Here is a 19,276-nt window from a genome sequence, read left to right as displayed (position 1 = left end):
TTGTTTATCTGTATAAATTCCTCTAGAAACGCCTTTGACTTTTCATTGAATGAAATCCATGCCATTTAAAAAGGAATATTATAAACTATTTTCTTGCAAATTTTTATCCTCAAGAAATGTGTTTATTATTTGCTAACTGCTATGCTAAATGATGTGAGTGCAACGAGGAATAATATACTGTTCCTGCCTGTTTATTAAGTGACTATAAATTTTAGAGGGAATTAATAAATAGAATTCTTAAATAACTTACGTATATAAACAGCAGTTTTAGAATGTGGTTGGATGTTTTTATTCTGTATTTAAGTCTCTCAGCAATTTTTCAGTAAATGAGATTTGTTCCATCCCCTTTTACACTATATTTCACACCTTGTCTCCTTTTAACCCTCCCATTTTCTCTCACACTTCACTGCCTGTATCCCATTTCAGTCAGAAAATGGAAGCAGTCTGAAGGGAATTTCCAAAGACCCACTCTCCCAAATCGCAACTTTCTACCCATGAGCATTTTTACCTACACACTGTGCTAACATCTTCTCCACAGCTGTCATAGATACATGTGCTCCTATTTAAAAATATTTTCAACTTTGCATTCGATTCCATTTCCTTTTGCCTTCTTGAGACATTGATTACACAGTTCTCTTCTTTATCTTTCCTACATCAATAATTTTTAGCTCTCTTTTGGGTTATGCCCATCAGTATTTTTTATCTCAACTTAAGAAATTCTCTTGAGCCTACCTACTGCCCACTTTTTAGCTTCCCTTTATAACCAAACTCCTCAAAAGTGTTAACAATTATGGATGAGTTTAATATACTCACTATATCCAATTATTATTTTACCCATTCTTTCTTTAACCACTCCCAACAGGATTTTGCTGTCAACACACCATGACATTCGTCTTGTCAGGATGACCAGAGACCAGTCCTCATGTTGCTTAAGTGTGTAACACACAGATCCCTTCTTGGTAGTTTTTCTTTGCCTTGACTTTCAGGGTACTTCACCATCTTTGTTTTTCTTTCTATCCCAGAATTCTCCACTTCTTGTGTTGGTTCCTTGTCTTCTCAGCTGCTTAATATTGGGTGCCCTAGGGCCCTCATACATGAGTCCTCTTCTCTGTTTCAAATACCACATATTTTTTCTATTTACTATTTATGGTCTGTCACTCAGCTAAATAAAGCTGTAGGATAGCAAAGATGTTTACTAATAATATCCCTACCACCTAAAATAGTGTCTGAGTAAAAGTCTAAATATTGATTGAATCAGTTCATATTTTTAAATCTGTAGTGTGCTTCCATATTACTGGGGATATTATAAATTTTACTGAAGGTTTTACAATTCATGTAATAAACCAGGTAAAATGAAAATGTTTATAAATTAGCACCATGATTTTTGCTTTCATCTAAAAAGTTCTGATGTGGTTTGGGAGACAAAGCCCAAGAAGAAGGCAAGATGGAGGCCAATGAGTGTAAAGCACACTGAGAAGTTAGAGAAAGAATTTAAAGAATATACTGAATCTTCACCTGCAGAAGATAAGGTTATCGAATTGGACACTAACATTCCGGTAATATTTTTAAGTATTGATCTGAAGTTTTAATTTTTACCTGTTAAAATTAGATGAATTACTGTTGACCTTTAAGGAAAGTCTGGTTTCCTTGCAAAGCAATGAATTCTATCATATATAATAAGGGGTAGTTGTCTGTATTAACAAGTCAGACTTGCTCTTAAGATGCTAATGATCTACTCCTTAGTTAACAAGAAGCCAATATGTTGTTTTACTTATTATACTTTTTAAATTATTTTTCCTTTTATTACTTTAATATTTTTAGTAAATTTATATAAAAAGTGATACAACTAAGCTATACGGTTTACATTGAACGTTTTTCTGAGTTGTATTGGAGAGATCCAATCTAGTCAACTATTTAGCTTATTGTTTTAATTATCTTTAATGGTTTTGGTACAAAGTTCTAATTTTAACAAATTATGAAATGCATAGAAATTCAGTGTTTTGTGGGGTATAATTTCAGGTTCGCTTTACACCTAGTGGTACTAACATGAAAATTCTGCAGCCACATGTAATAGCTATAAGAAGAAATTATCTTCCAGCATTAAAAGTAGAATATAGCACATCTGCACATCAGTCATCATTTAGAATTCAAGTTTACAGAATACAGGTGAGTCTGAAAAGATAGTCAAATTGTATTCATAAGGAACATAGCAATAAACCAAATGTATTCATTCCCATAGTCTCTCTTACCTAGTATTTCAGTTTTATTGTTGAACTAGACTGCTTGATTCTTTCTACTTATTAAATCTTGTTATTCTGGTAGGGTTCTGCAATTAACATAGTAATATACTGACCTGTTTTTATTTTCTTAGATCCAAAACCAGATACATGGTGCTATATTTCCATTTGTGTTTTATCCAATTAAACCTCCCAAGTCGGTCACCATGGATTCAGGTGTGTTTGTATTTTTAGATTGCCATAAAAATGTATCTGCTGTATGGTTTACTTTACCATAAAAACACGAAATGAAACCGTTCTCAAGTTTAGTTTCTGTGGGATCATTAGAAAATTAAACTTGTTCCTTGGAAAGGAACAAGTACTCAACTATGGTCAACTTAGTTGTAAGTCAACTAAGTAAATTAAAGTAAGTCAACTAAGCAACGCATTGACTGAATTCTGAGGAAAAGATTAATTACAAATATATATTTAAATTTTTAGAAATATTAGTGACTTGTAAATCCCTGATTTAGAAGCCACTAGGACCTTTGAATAAATTGTGAAGAAAATCAAATTCAGAGAGGTTTCTAACCATGAGAAATGTCCTGTATTCTCTAGCTGAATGTAATGATGAGTCTGCTCTTCTATCCTCTGCTTCCCCTTCATATTCCTTCTTTCTTTGCTATACCTCTTCCCCTTTCTCTTTCCCTTCTCTTTCCCTCCCTTTGCTTTCCACCCCCCACCTCCACACCACTGGCTCTGAACTATCTAAGGAGGTATTGATAATATGCTTGGAAGATTTTGACCATTGTACATGCCCAAGCCCCTTTACCTGGAAGTCCAGGGCAAGACCCTGAAATCTGTGTTTTCACAGTGTTTCCCTGGTGATTCTAATGCATACTTCTACTTTAAAATTACTAATTTAAAGGATTAGTTATCTTTAAAGTAAATACAGATAATTAAAAAAACCCTGGCATCTGAGATTAAGACCTTACAAATAGTAATTTTAATAGATACTCATGATTTAGTAAGTAAGTTAGTTCTACATTGTGATGTGTATTAAATTGCAAGAAAATGCTTATCTTTTTCTTAAAGCATCATGGGATTAATCATATTTATTAACTTTTGTAGCTCCAAAGCCCTTTACAGATGTCAGTATTGTCATGAGATCTGCAGGGCATTCCCAGATATCACGTATTAAGTAAGTGTCTTCATATATTTCTGCATGTTTATTTAATGTTTTGATTAAATATGTGAATTAATTATACGCTTTAAAAAATCAATTTCAGGTGAGTCAAAGGTTTAAGTGCAAAATATTAAATTATGAAGATCATTAGGAAAATCAGTTTCATAATCTTAAAGGGTCAGAAGGCTCTGAATGAAATGTACTTACATTTTATTTATTTTCTCACTTAAGTTTTCTGTAATTACTGCATTTTGTTTTAGAAACAAGAAAATACTGCTTTAAAATGGTCACCACCCAATCTAAGAAGTAAAATATTGACAGAAACATCCATTGATATATTACCCTCCTATTTCTTGTTTACTCTACCTTATCGACCACAATAAACACTAATTTCATCCCTTACATCTTAAAATACAGTTTATTGTATGTCTGTACGTCAACATTATGCTTCTTAGTTTTCTCGTTTTTTCCTAATTAAAAAAAATTTTTGTTTTTTGGTTAAACTGAAAATATACTATTAGGGCTGGATTTTTTCATTCAACTTTTTACTAAAATTTATTATTTTTGCTGTATGTAACTATAGTTTATCACTATTATATAATATTCTGCCGTATGACTGTATTCCATAGTTTACTTACCATTTTTCTCTTCATAGGCATTTTCACATTTAGAGTTTGTTGCTAATATGAACAGTGTTGCCATGACAATTTTATTTGTTCATCTGTAAAATCCTGAATTTCAGCATTCTAATAATTATCTAATGCTTTTTTCTCATCTCATATTTTAAATGCACTTTAATCAATGGTTTTTAAACGTTTTCTACTTTGTATTATAGGTATTTCAAGGTGTTGATCCAAGAAATGGACCTCAGGTTAGATCTTGGATTTGTCTATGCGTTAGCAGAACTTATGACAGAAGCCGAAGTGACTGAAAAAACTGAGGTGAGATTTAGAATGATAGTATTAACAGGAAGGATTGGGAAAGAAGGAGGATAAGGACAAGGGCAAATAATACTTTTTTTCTTTTAAATTTATTGAAATTCAGTTCACACGTTATACATTTTAATCATTCATGGTGGACAGAGCCGTGTTTTTTAATGTATTTACAGAATTGTACAAGGATCATTACTATCTCATTCCAGAACATTTTCACCAGCTGAAGAAGGAAACCATGCCAGTCCCATCAATCACTGATACTTTGTCTGTAGGATTTCTTGTTCTAGATATTTGATATAAATGGAATCATATAGTTTTTTTTAATGCATCACCATCAATACCCGTTACTATCTATCCTTTGGATTCTAGCCATCATAGTGAGTGTGAAGTAGTATATCATTGTGATTTTGTGATTTACATGTACCTGATGATGAATGATGTTGAGCATCTTTTATGTGTTGATGGACCATTTACATATTTTCTATAGAGAAATGTCTATTCAGATCCTTTGTTAAATAGGTTGTCTCCTTTTTATTGAATTGTGAAAGTTATTTATCTATTCTAAATACAAGTCCCGTATCAGATATATGATTTGCAAATATTTTCTCTCATTCTTGTTTTTTCCCTCGCATTCTGTGTGTTGTGCTTTACTTTCCTGATGTCTTTTGAAGCACAAAAGTTTAATGAAATCCAAATTCTTTTTTGTTGTTGTTCATGTTTTTGGTGTCATTTTTAAGAATCTTTTGTCAGATCTAAGGTTGTGAAGGTTATGAATTTAGCCCTGTGTTTTAAGAGGTTTTTATAATCAGGTCTTTCATCCATTTTGAGTTGATTTTTGTATATAGTGGGCGGTAAGGATCCAACACCAGTCTTTTGCATTTGGCTATTGAGTTGTCCCAGTACCATTAATATTTACTGAAAAAGTATTCCTTCCTCATTAATGGTCTTGGTACCCTTGTCAAAAATCAGTTGACCATAAACATATAGTTTTATTCCATTAATCTGTAAGTCCATCTTTTTTTTTACCAATACTGTACTGTCCTGATTATTGTTGTATTGTAGTAAGTTTTGAAATTGAGAAGTATGAATCCTCTTCCTTTGTTCTTGTTCAAAATGTTTTTGCAATTCCATATGAATTTTAGAATCAGCTTCAGAGCTTCTTTGAAGAAGTCATCTGGGGTCTTGACAGAGATTACATTGAATCTGCATACCAGTTTTGGAGTTCCAACAACTTAACATTATTAAGTCTTTTGATCCTTAAACATTGAATGTTGTGCTCTTATGTAGATCTTTGTTTTCTTTCAACATTTGTATAATTTTCAAAGTATAAGTTTGGCTCTTTTGTTAAATTTATTATTGAGTATTTTTTTTATAGTCTGCACAGATTGTTTTTTAATCTCATTTTTTGTTTGTTCATTGCAAGTATATAGAAATATAATTGATTTTTTATACTGATCTTATATTTTGCAACCTTATGAACTCATTTATTATCTCTAATAGTTGTTTTATACATTCTGTAGGATTTTCTGCATATAAGATCGTGCCATCTGAGAATAGTTTTGCTTCTTCCTTTCTGATTTAATCTGCATGGCTTTTGTTTCTTCTTGCCTAATTGCCCTGCTAGAACCTCTAGTACAATAGTACAACATTGAATACAAGTGCAAGAGCAGACATTCTTGCCTTGTTGCTGATATAAAGAAAAAGCTCTTACCATTAATTATGATATCAACAGTAGTTTTTTGGTAGATAACCTACATTAGGTAGAGTTCTCTAATAGTTCCAGTTTGCTAAGTGTTATCATGAAGGTATGTCGAATTTTGTCAAATGCTTTTTCTGTATCTCTTGGGATGGTGATACGGTTTTTGTTCTGTTGATTTTATTACATTGAATGTTAAAGCAACCCACTTAGTCCTGTGTATAATATTTCCGTATTTTGCTGGATTAGGGTCAGTAGTATTTTTTTGAGGCTCTTTGTGTTCACATTCATGTGATACTGGTCTGTTATTATAGGGCAAACACTGTATTCTTATACATAAATAGTCAGTTGCTCTTTAAATTAGTTATGAGAAAGAAATGTTTATATATTTATACTATTTACATCATTGTATTTTCCAGTTCAATCTTTTTTTTTCTTTTTTTTCATTTGGATTCTAATTACTGCTTGGGGTCACTTGCTTTCAGCCTGAGGAACTTTCATAAGTATTTCTTATAAGGCACACCTACTAGCCATCAAGTCTTCTAGGTTTTTTTTTTTTGTTTTTTTTTTTTTTTTGGGTCTGGAAAAGTCTTCATATTCTTTCATTTTGAAAGGTAGTTATACTGGATATAGGATTCTTGGTTGGGCAGGATTTTTCCTTTTGAGTACTTTGAATATTTTACCCACTGTCTTCTTGCCTCCTTTCTGCTAAGAAGTCAACTGTTAATCTTTTTTTTTTTTTTTTTTTTTTAAGATTTATTTGAGAGCACAGGTGTGGGAGGTGTGGGGAGAGAGAGAAACTCAATCAGACTCTGCACTGAGTGCAGAGCCTGACATGGGGCTCTGTCTCAAAACCCTGAGACTACAACCTGAGCCAAAAACAACAGTGGGACACTTAACCGACTGTGCCCCCTCAGGTACCCCAACTATTAGTCTTATCAGTGTCATCTTATATGTAGTAAGTTGTTTTTCTCTTCTTGTTTCTAAGATTTTCTCCTTGTCTTTGACTTTCATCAATTTTACTGTTACATATCTTTTGTGAACCTCTTTGCATTTATGCACTAGGAGTTCATTTAGCTTCCTGGTTATGTTGCTTATTGTTTTTCATTGAATATAGAAAGCATTAGGCTATTATTTCTTATATTTCTTATTATTTCTTATTATTTATTACATATTTTTTCTACTTTTACTCTCTTTTCCCCTGATCTACCCATATTGTATATGTTAGCATGCTTAATGATGTACCATATTTCTCTGAGAGTGTTGATTTTTGTTCATTCTTTTTCCTCTGTTCTTCAGACTGCATAATCTTTAACACTTTGTCTTCAAAGTCATGATAAAACAATGCATTTAATTTAGCATATAATGAAGTGTTTCTATTTCTCCTATCAGCTCAAATACACTGTTAGGTCCTTCTAGTGAATCTTCCATTTCTATTACTGTTTTCAATTCCAGAATTTTTAATAGTTTTTTTAAATATATAATTTTTCTCCCTCTATATTTGATGTAGTATTCAAGTTGATAAGACATGGTCATCGTAATTTCTTTCACTTTCTAAATACGGTTTTCTTTAATGCAGGGCTCAATCCCAGAACCCTGGGATCATGACCTGAGCCAAAGGCAGACACTTAACCATCTGAGCCACCCAGGCGCCCCAGGTTTTCTTTAGTTCTTTGAACATATTTATAGTGGCGACTTGGAAGTATTTTTCTTTTAATCCAGTCTCGTCACTTCTCACATGCAGTTTCTTTTGCCTAGTTTTTTCCCAGTGTATGGGTCATACATTCCTGTCTTTGCACATATCATAATTTTTGGTAGGGAACTTAGACATTTTAGATGATACACTATAAAAACTGGCTACCGATCCCTCTGTCCCCAAAGCTTATTGTTATTAGCTTATTTGTTCATTCTGTGACTGGTTAGATTTTTTTTATTGAAGTCTACCCTTCCTACACCCCTTACTTTTCCTGCAATGTTAAGCTTTTGGTGTTGATCCTCAGAGAGGTGAAGATCTTGGGATACCACCCTTACCCTGGAATAATTGGTTTTGGGGCTGGGCCCTCTTCTCTTTTCACAACACACCTAGCTATTGAAGTCTACTAATTGCTGGTTGATTGCGTTTTTATGGCCTAATGTACCTTAGGCCATACATTGTTCTACAGACTAATCTAATCAGACTTGGGCTCTTTTTTTTTTTTTTTTTTCCTTTGAGGAACTCATCTGGAGATCAGTGTTTGATATTTGTTTTGACCCCAGGAGGACACCTTAAACTGTCTCTTTCCCCATTTCACTCATGAAAACTAAGAGGCCTGCAGTTTAGCCTGCATCTTCATTCAATCAGTGATTTTCCTTCCAGTTATCTTTCCCTGTGACATTTACTGTTTCCTAATGCTCAGGTGTGAACTTCTTCAAAAACTGTTGCAGTCGAAGGCTTTGGGGAAAGATTTGGGGTTTCTTTGGAAAAAGATTAGGAGTTATTTTAAAGTTTAGTTTTCCCCCAAGTAAAAATATCTGACCAGAGCTTCAGAGCTAGGAATGGAACAGGAGTGATCCGAACCCAGTATTCTCAGTGGTATTACACCAAATTAGAGCCTTTGTTCCATGAGTAGAGGCTGGGCAGTGGGACAGAAGCTCTCCCATCCCCATAATGTAGCATTAGCAGCTGGTAACTGGGGGTGGGATGAGAAATGCTGACACCTTATGCCTCCCAGGAAGAAAGTATTCCAGCTGTCCACTGGGCAGACAGGGAGCTTTATGTTCTTGAGTGAACAGTCTAGAGTGGAGTCATGGCTTGTTGAACTAGGAGGGGGATCTGAGAGAATGGTACTTGTTCAAATATTACAGATTCATTTTTCTTACAAATTTTTGTAGATTTTCTTAAAAAGATATTTTATTTGCTTATACCATTAGGTTCATTCATAGAGGCCTTAGATATTTAGGTTTTTTATATTTATTTTTTAAATACTTATTTATTTTAGAGAGAGAAAGTATGCATAGGTATATGGGGAGGGAGAGAATCTGAAGCTGACGCCCCACTGAGTGTCGACCCTGATGCAGGGCTTGATCCCGTGACCCCCCGATCATAAACTGGGCCATAACCAAGCTTAACCGACTTAGGCACCCAGGCACCCCAAATGTTTGTTTGTTTGTTTGTTTCACCAGTTTCACTGGGGAACTGGTCTAAAGAGCCCTTCACACTGTCATCTGAGAAGTCAGTTTCCAGACACTGTACTTTTATTTAATAAGGCTGTCATTTTGATACTGTTGATGATAGGTCAAAATGTGAATGTTGGGGCCATTTCTCAACACATAGAAGTACTTAAATTTGTGTTTAAGAGAGAATTAATGTTGATTATCAAGAATGAAAGCCATATTCGTCACTTAATGCAACATCATTTTCAGTGCCTTCCCCTTTTTGATTATAGCAGGGGCCTCAGTAGGTGTCAGTGAGGTATTTACTAAAAAGCCACAAAAGAACTATGATTATATATATATTTTTTTAAGTTTATTTGACAGACAGAGATCACAGGTAGGCAGAGAGGCAGGCAGAGAGAGAGGAGGAAGCAGGCTCCCTGCTAAGCAGAGAGCCTGATGCGGGGCTCAATCCCAGGACCCTGGGATCATGACTCGAGCTGAAAGCAGAGGCCTTAACCCACTGAGCCACCCAGGCGCCCCTGTGATTATATTTAAAGAAAGAAATATTCCAAAAAAAAAAAAAAAAAAAGAAAGAAATATTCCTAAGAAAGTGTTGATGCACTGGATTATAGTAGCTTTTGGGGATAACTCTATAGTCCCAAGAAGAAAAGCTTAGTGTTTTGTAATGGATTAGATGGAAACAAAATATGCTTATCAATTTGTGTGTTAGGGACAGAGCTTTACTAACAGGTGTTAGGTTCCCTTCTTGTACAATAAATTTCTAATCATAACCAGTGCTGAATATGGATGTTAAGGAGGTCTGTTCTGCAGTATCTGAGCTATTGACTTAAATGCCTCAAACAGATGGATCCTTTAAGTTTTTAATGCTTTTTTCCCCCTATAGGTTGAACTTTTTCATAAAGATATAGAAGCTTTCCAAGAAGAATATAAAACAGCTTCATTAGCAGATTCATCACAAGTCAGTCTCTATGAATACTTCCATATATCTCCTATCAAGGTAGGGGAAATAGTCATTTTTATTATCCTTTATAATCTAGGTAATAGCAACTTGACTTGCTTTATTTGGGATATAAATTATATATCCCAATTATATATATATAATTACATATATATTTAAATTATTTTCTCTAACAGTATATAAATTCTTTAAATAAAGTAGCAGGAATAGTCCTCTGAAATTTTTATTTATACTTATAACAATTTTTCACTATATGGAAATAATATTGGAGCCACCTACAACATGTGTTTATATGTTCATATCTTTTTTTTTTAATTTTATTTTTTCAGTGTTCCAAGATTCATTGTTTATGTACCACACCCAGTGCTCCATGCAATACGTGCCCTCCTTAATACCCACCACCAGGCCCTCCCCCACCCCCCAGTTTCAAAACCCTCAGTTTGTTTCTCAGAGTCCATAGTCTCTCATGGTTCATCTCCCTCTCTGATTTCCACCAACTCACTTTTTCTCTCCATCTGCCAATGTCCTCCATGTTATTCCTTATGCTCCACAAATAAGTGAAGCCATATGATAATTGACTCTCTCTGCTTGACTTATTTCACTCAGCATAATCTTCTCGAGTCCCGTCCATGTTGATACAAAAGTTGGATAGTCATCCTTTCTGATGGAGGCATAATACTCCATTGTATATATGGACCATATCTTCTTTATCCATTTGTCTGTGGAAGGGCATCTTGGTTCTTTCCACAGTTTGGCAACTGTGGCCCTTGCTGCTATGAACATTGGGGTCTTGACCTAACATTTTTGTTACCTTAGTTTTCTGTTAACCTGTTTAATTTTGTGTATGATGTGTTTGTGTGTGTGTGTATTGGTATAACTGACATATAACATGGATTAGCTTCAGGTGTATAAGGTAATAATTTGATATTTGTATACTCTGTTAATGATCATTGCAATAAATTCGTTCCCATCCATCATGATACAGTGTTAAAAAAGTTTTTTTTTCTTGTAATGAGGTCTTTTAAGATTTATTTACTCTCTTAGCAACTTTAAAATAATGCACTATAATATTACTAACAATAGTCTCTGAGTTGTAAATTAATTTGTGGAGTAACCTTGATTTAAGAACTGAACACTGAATGGAACTAAATATAAGTTCTTAATACAGAGTTTCTGAATTACTTACATAACACTTGAAGAAAATTATAGAAAATTATTGTGTGTCTATATATATATACACAAAATATATATTGTTATAAATAATTATATATAAATGTATATCATACTTACATAACACTTAAAATATTGTATAGAAAATTACATATATATATACACAATATATATAGTATATAAATAATTATATAAATGCATACAATACAAAAGTGTGAAAGCTGGTTTAACTGATTTCAACCTGGTAACTTAATTCTAGTACTTGAAACACTGAGTTATTTTCAACAACTTCAACTTCTGGATTATTATTATTATTTAAAAATATATAAAAATTATTATTTTCATAGCTTTACCAAAAGATTTGGATTGAACCTAAGTACCATATTAGCTTACATTACTGAATTTAAAATTTTAAAAGAGTTGTATTCAATTTTAAACTCCTTTAACTTTTTACTTAATAATTTTGGCATATCTAAAATTGTGAAACTGAAATTTATCAAACTTTGAAATCTTATGGTGTAGTAAAGTTAAAATAAGATTAAATTTTAAAAGTTAAAATTGTCATTTTGCAGGTAGTGCTTAAATATTTGTCTCTTTATCTCTTTAGTTGCATTTAAGTGTTTCACTGAGGTCGGGAAGAGAAGAAGCTAAAGATTCAGAACAACAGGAAGGACTCGTGGCTGTTCGCTCTTTAAATCTTCTGCTGAAGAGTATTGGTGCCACCCTTACAGATGTACAAGATGTAGTTTTTAAGTATGTTTAATATTCAAATCTATAAACTGACAAAAAGTCCATTTTACATTTACCTAAAAACTTTACAAGTGAAAAAGTGTACAAAGGACATTGGAAATCATAGAAAAATATGGGTTTTGCTGTTAAATGGAATATGATTTAAGTAACATTTAACCTGCTAAGCCTTAACTAGAGGGAACAGAATAATTATTAAATAATTTCCTTAAGAAAGAGGGACAGAGGCCATACAAGTTTGTGCAACATGTAAGGCCTTTCTGGGCTACAGAAGGATTCCTGAGAAGCTGTGAGTGCCCGAAGGTATGGCACTTATACCATGTGGCTTCAGGGCTCTTAGGGTCAAGATTCTCAGAGCATATCCAACTAGAGCAAAATGAAAGCCGTGATAGGGGAAATGAAGAGATTCGTTTAAATGTTATAGCCGAGAATATACATTTTAATGTGAGTCGTAATGGAAGCTATTAGAGTACCTGACCAAATAAACTCAAAAAAGTCTTGAGTGGAGACTTCAGATGAGAATGACCTTTTCAGGTAGCACCCAGCAATGTTATTAAGAACCTTGGTAAGAATCAGTGAATCCAGTAGGATATAGCTCTAAATCTAGATAAAGTTAGATACCAGTCAAATTAAAGAACATAGGTTTGAAGACATTGGGAATAGGATGAGATTTCTCATCTGGCTTCTGTCTATCAGCTAACAGAGAGTTTCCCAAGCAGTGGATCCGCATGTGCTGTGAATAGGTTAGCAGTCAACCGACCTTGGTTCTAATCAGCCGTCCGCTGATTTGACAGGATCTGCAGCAACTGAAGCCTGTCCATTCTTGAGCAGAATGGCCAAAATCTTTAAAAAAAAAAAAATAAAAGATAAAAATAAAACCTCTCCATTCACCTCACCATGCCAGACATTTCTGTGTGGGCCATGACAAGGCAGAGTTGGAAAATACAGTTCATGTCCATGAGTGGGATCCAGAGGGTCTCTGAATCCTCTGAAGGATGTGAAAACATGTTTGTATTAGTGGCTCTTCTGAGGATAAGATCCATAGCTTTCATGAGATTCTTTGAGGGTTCTTTGAACAGAATGTGCTTATGTAAAAGAGCAGGCTTTCTGATTGGCATGCGAAATGTACGAAAAGGAAAGAAAAGGAAACAATTTGTTAATATTAAAAATATTCTCTTCCCTTGTCTCCCTCTTCCCCTTCTACACACACCCTCACACATATTTGTATGTGTTTTTCAGGCTTGCATTTTTTGAGCTGAACTATCAGTTCCATACAGCATCTGAACTACAGTCTGAAGTAATAAGACACTATTCAAAACAGGTTTGTCTGAGATATTTTATGAAGGGACAAATAGAGACAGTGCAACTGGGTCTGTACACGTATAATGTAGATTTGGCAAGGAAGTAAATAGCCATTTTCAAAATCTTAAAACTTTTTTTTTCCTCAGTATTGAAAAAGAAATTGAGCCATGCCACCATTTCATTTTTTTGCCTTTCTCTTTTTGAGCCACTGACAGAAATATTTTTTGTATAAGGGTGAACTTAAATATCTTTAAGTAAAATATTAACTAATTCACCAAACTTACTCTGAAAAAATAGTTTCAAGGGAAGCTGTTAGCAACTAACTGAATACAGGCAGTTTTTAATGTAGTTGTGTTGTTGAGTCAGTTAGTATGTTATTTTAGTGGATTTTTTTTTTTCCACCTTTAGAAAGATTCCTGTATCTTAGGATTTAACTTAGATAGCATCTGAGGCAGCTATTCTGTAGTGGATAGACACTAAGCCTGATTCAAGATGTCTGGGTTTGTATTCCAGTTTTCCTATTTACCTACTACATGATCCTGGGCATCATTTGACTTCTGTGTTTCTCCAGCCTATAAAATGATGGTGGTAACAGCAACTGTCACACATAGTTGTAAAAGTGAAAGCATTTTGAGTATTCTAAAGCTTTATGTAAATATGTCATACTATCTGTAATACTCTAACACCAAATCACTTTTTAAAAAAACAAAACTAGTGATAAATAGGGTGATATGATATAGGTGTTGAAATTGGTGATAAGGGTGTTAGCCTTAAAGAAAAGAAACTGGATGTGTGTACTGAACATCAAAATTTTTTTCCAGTTGACTGAATTGATTTATATTTGTATTTCATTTTTAGGCCATTAAGCAAATGTATGTACTCATTCTTGGACTTGAAGTTTTGGGAAATCCCTTTGGCTTGATTAGAGAATTTTCTGAAGGTGTGGAAGCATTTTTTTATGAACCGTACCAGGTAATAAAATAGTTATTCTTGCATTGTATCACTAATACTTATGAAAAAATAATGCATCCCAAACTGTTAACTTGAAGTGTAGGTGTAAATAGATTTTGGGAGACATAACAGAAGACCATGATTTTGCAGCAAAGAATTGTAAGAGGTTTTGAGAAATTTGGAGGGAAATTTGACCCTTTCCCTCAAAATCTAAACTTAAGATTTTTACTTAAGATATACTTTACTTAAGATATACTAAATTTTCAGTATTCTGTTGGAATATTAAAGGTAGATAAACATTTTCCGCAGTAGAGTAAGATCATCATGGACAGGCAGCCTTGCTTAGCACAGTTGTGTGGGACATTGTAAACAACTATAGGCAGACACCGTGCAAAACCATCTTAATCACCACTTCCTCATGGATAAAAATACATGTTTATAAAAAATTAAAAAACACATCTTAATCAGTGACAAAATAGTGATTGTTTTTTGTTTTTTGGGGTTTTTTAAAAAAGATTTTATTTATTTATTTGACAGAGATCACAAGTAGGCAGAGAGGCAGGCAGAGAGAGGGAGGAGCAGGCTCCCCACTGAGCAGGGAGCCTGATGCGGGACTCGATCCCAGGGTCCTGGGATCATGACCTGAGCCGAAGGCAGAGGCTTAAGCCACTGAGCCACCCAGGCGCCACCAAAATAGTGATTGTTTTGTCCCTTAACATTTTCTTTTAAAACATTCAAAACTCACTTACTTCTAAATGTAGAGGGTAATGAAAAAGTAAAACTGTTACTTACATTGTACAGTATATTTGAAACATCAATATTAAGTATTAAATTGCAGTTACTTCTTTTACAAAAATTGTCAAGAGTAGTTTGTGCTTATGTTTTCCTCCTGGAATTTTCATTTTGGAGCAAACATGTTTTGTACACATTGGTGAACAGTCCTGTTCCTGAGTTTGGATCCACTTGTTCCTTGTAATTTCAACGTCAAGAAGTATCTCTTAGAATTTTGTTAATGTGAAGTTTTTGCTGGTTTCACTTCCTCTAGGATATTTTTATTCTTGTCCCTATTGCTTCTTAACTTATATCAGTAAGTTCACTTTAAAAGAAAATGTAACCTTTGTTGTTATTATTTGACCCTTTAGGGAGCCATCCAGGGTCCCGAAGAGTTTGTGGAGGGGATGGCACTAGGACTGAAGGCATTAGTTGGTGGAGCTGTTGGTAAGAAAGAGGACACCGACCAGCTGTGATTAGTGCAAGAAAGTAATTTTACCTCCGCTTTTACTAAAAATAATGATTATTTCTGCTAGGTGGATTAGCTGGTGCTGCCTCCAAAATCACCAATGCTATGGCTAAAGGGGTGGCAGCTATGACCATGGATGAAGACTACCAGCAGAAGAGGAGAGAAGCCATGAATAGGCAGCCAGCCGGTCTTAGAGAAGGCATCACTCGTGGAGGAAAAGGCTTAGTTTCTGTAAGAAATTTCCCAGGGTGGTGAACTGGTCAGGGATTATCTTCTTATTCTTCTTCTTCTTTCTTTAAAGATTTTATTTATTTATTTGATAGAGTGAGAGAGAGCATGAGCAGCGGGGAGGGGCAGAGGAAGAGGGACAAGCATACTCCCCTCTCAGCAAGGGAGCTCGACTCCCGGCTGGATCCCAGGACCTGGGCTGAAGGCAGACACTTAACTGACTGAGCCACCCAAGCGCTCCTCAGGGAATATCTTTTAAAGCTACATTTGGCGAATAAGAAAATAGGTACTTAACTTGCACTCCTTCAAGCATTATTTAGATATTGGAGGAGCAGTGAGTTGTGACCTATATAAAATACATCAGTAACCTCTAAAAGCATTGTTTAACTAGGATACTTAGGTAATGCATTTCTAGATGTATTTCTGTTCCGGTGCTTTCTAGATTCTTACAGTATCTAGAAAGCAGAACCCTCTATTTTTTTTTTTTTTTGTAAGCCAGAGTTGGTTCTTTAAAGAATCATGTTGAAAGTATTACAAATTTTCCTTTTCCTCCCTAGGGTTTTGTAAGTGGCATAACAGGAATTGTTACAAAACCTATCAAAGGCAAGTACATTCCTTTGGGCCATATAGATTACCAGGTCTTTCAGAAATTGATTCTGTTTTCATTCTTGATCCATTTGCCTAAAGCTTTGTTTCTTTCTTTCTAGGAGCTCAAAAAGAAGGAGCAGCTGGTTTCTTTAAAGGTGTTGGGAAGGGTTTAGTTGGAGCAGTGGCAAGGCCAACTGGAGGCATCATAGACATGGCCAGCAGTACATTTCAGGGAATAAAAAGGTAGGTTTTCTCTGGTGGAAGATATGAGTAAAATGCTTAAACTGTGAGAAATAAAATAAATGGGCTGTTTGGCTCAAGGCCCTTTGTTTTGAACTGTATAATATGGCAAGTTATGTATTATCTTCCTAATTCCCATTTAAGTTTCCTTTGCATCATTTCTGCATTACAGAGCTGTTCTTTTTTGGTTCTTCATTCCCAGCAGCCTTGCAGGAAGGGCTTGGCAAGTTAAGCAAGCTTTTACTTACCTATTATAAGTACATTAGAATAATGTGATGCCATATATATGATATACAGGCATTATATATGTATAACTCTATCTACATATATATATATACATACATATATATACATATATACATATGTGTATATATATATATACATATATATATATATATACATACATACACACACCCATGAGTTATAAAAATTACTGAATTATCCATGAGTTATATAAAATTCACTGAATTTTATCAAATTGAAGTGAAGCCATTTGGATTTGACCTTTACTTCTGGTAAGTTTTTTGATTACTAATTCAGTCTCTTTATTTAATAGAAGTCTTAATCAGATTGTTTGTTTATTCATTCAGTTGAAGTCCTCTTTCTTTTTTTCTTTGTCATTTTTGCTGACTCTGAGAACCAATTTTTGATTTCATTGGTCCCTCCATTGTTCTTCTCCTTATCTCTGTTCTAATGTTCTTTTCTGCGCCAGTTTTTCTTATGTCCTTCCTTCTGCTAACTTCGGGTAGTTTGCTTTTCTTCCTTCGGTTTTGCAAGGTGTAAATTTAGATTATTGATTTGGGATCTTTCTTCTTTTTAAGTGTTAGGCATTCACAGCAATAAATCACTCTCTGAGCGCTGTCTTTGCCTTCTCCCATAAGTTTTGGTACATTGTGTTTGTTTTCATTTGTCTCAAAGTAGTTACTTTCCTTGGTTATTTTTCTTGGACCTTCTGCCATTCAGTTCCCACAATTTTGTGAATTGCCCAAATTTCCTTCTCTTACAAATTTCCAGTTTTATTCTGTGTGGCCATAAAACAAACCTTATAGGTTTCAGCATTTTTATATTTATTAAGACATGCTTTAGGGCCTAATACATGGTCTGTTCTGGAAAGTGTTCTGTGTCCACTTGAGAAAAATACATAGTTTCCTGTTGTTGAATTAAATGTTCTCTGTATAGAGGTCTATTAGGTCTAGTTGGATTATAGTGTTATTCAAGTCTTCTGTTTCCTTGCTCATCTTCTATTTAGCAGCCATGATTAAAAGTAGGATATAGAAATAACTGTTATTACTGATTTTTTTGCTCTTTTCAGTTCTGCCAGTTTTTGGTTCATGTATTTGGGAGCTCTCTTGTTAAGTACAAATGTGTTCATAATTTTTATATCTTCTTGATATATTAACTTTTCTTGTAAAATGTCCTCCTTTGTATTTAATAAGAATATCTTGTTTAGAATTTAATTTTCTTCTGAACTTGGTATGGCTTTTCCAGCCCTCTTTTGGTTATTGTTTACATATTATATCCTTTTGCATCCTTTCATTTTCAACTTACTTTCATCTTTGACTCTAAAAGTCGGTCTTGGATCATATACTTGGATCATACCTTTTTATCTGTTCTGCCAATTTCTGTTTTTTAATTGGAGAACTTACCCATATGTATGTGTTATACATATGGATACATTATGTGGTAAGCTCTTAATTAATGTTGGTTGAATCTGTGAATATTTTTTGAATGAATGAACAAATAGACCATTCTCATGTAGGTCCATACAGTCAAAAATGTTAAATTATTATAGTACCAAATCTAGCAATGCATATATATTTTTCAAACAGTAACTGTCAAGTCCAACTGGGACTATGAGGAATGTTAGAGTATTTGAACATTAGAAAACTATACATGTAATGTGATTTATAACAATAACAGATTGAAGGAGATTAACTGTATGATGACAGCAGTGACCAGAAAGGAATTTCATATTTCAAATTCATTGCCCATTCAAGATTTTAAAAAAACAATAACAATAACAAAGAACTATAAGCAGACTAAGAATAGAAATGAATGTCCTTGTTTTGACAAAAGATACCTTAAAAATTTTTTTTGTTAATATTGGTTCTTCATGGAGAAATCTTAGAAGCTATCCCTTTACGGTGTCTGGGTCGCTCAGTTGTTAAGCATCTGCCTTTGGCTCAGGTCATGATACCAGGGTCCTGGGATCGAGCCATACAGGTTCCCTTCTGGCGGGAGGCCTGCTTCTTCCTCTCCCCCTGCTTGTGTTCCCTCTCTCGCTGTCTCTGTCAAATAAATAAATAAATAAGAAGTAGAAGAATCTTTCCCTTTAAAGTTAGAAATGAGGCAAGGTCACAATCACCTCTTATATTTAGTATTATATTGGTGTACTTAGCATTGAACTGGAAGAGCTAGACAGTATAATAGAAAAAAAAAAGAAATGAAGTCTTAAATCAGAGAAAAAAGAAAAAAAGCAACATTCATTTGCTGATTGTAATTATTGTCTACAAAGAAAATCCAAGACAGTCTGTAAACAAACTTCTTTACAAGTTGACATTTTTTTAGAAATCTTACATTAGTGGCATAAAGACAAATTTTAAAATAGAGAAGTGATGTAATAGTCTTATCCAAAAGAAGATTCTTTTTAGTAGTTGTATTTT

General features: G+C 34.0%; 1 protein-coding gene across 4 annotated transcripts in view; it reads left to right on the top strand.

Moving 5' to 3' along the window:
* VPS13A (vacuolar protein sorting 13 homolog A) overlaps window positions 1–19,276 on the top strand; it is a 223,361-nt gene that overhangs the window by 179,176 nt on the left and 24,909 nt on the right. For all 4 annotated transcript variants that reach the window (XM_059411819.1, XM_059411818.1, XM_059411820.1 and 1 more), the window contains exons 55-67: window positions 1,403–1,556; window positions 2,020–2,166; window positions 2,372–2,453; window positions 3,348–3,417; window positions 4,238–4,343; window positions 10,073–10,186; window positions 11,925–12,070; window positions 13,304–13,385; window positions 14,225–14,338; window positions 15,460–15,535; window positions 15,625–15,788; window positions 16,343–16,388; window positions 16,493–16,616. In XM_059411819.1, the coding sequence (XP_059267802.1) occupies window positions 1,403–1,556; window positions 2,020–2,166; window positions 2,372–2,453; window positions 3,348–3,417; window positions 4,238–4,343; window positions 10,073–10,186; window positions 11,925–12,070; window positions 13,304–13,385; window positions 14,225–14,338; window positions 15,460–15,535; window positions 15,625–15,788; window positions 16,343–16,388; window positions 16,493–16,616 (1,425 nt within the window). The remainder of the gene's footprint in view (window positions 1–1,402; window positions 1,557–2,019; window positions 2,167–2,371; window positions 2,454–3,347; window positions 3,418–4,237; window positions 4,344–10,072; window positions 10,187–11,924; window positions 12,071–13,303; window positions 13,386–14,224; window positions 14,339–15,459; window positions 15,536–15,624; window positions 15,789–16,342; window positions 16,389–16,492; window positions 16,617–19,276) is intronic.

Source organism: Mustela nigripes, chromosome 9 (genome assembly GCF_022355385.1).
Source record: "Mustela nigripes isolate SB6536 chromosome 9, MUSNIG.SB6536, whole genome shotgun sequence".
In the NCBI taxonomy this organism is placed as follows: Eukaryota; Metazoa; Chordata; class Mammalia; order Carnivora; family Mustelidae; genus Mustela; species Mustela nigripes.
This window is presented reverse-complemented; position numbering and strand designations above follow the sequence as displayed.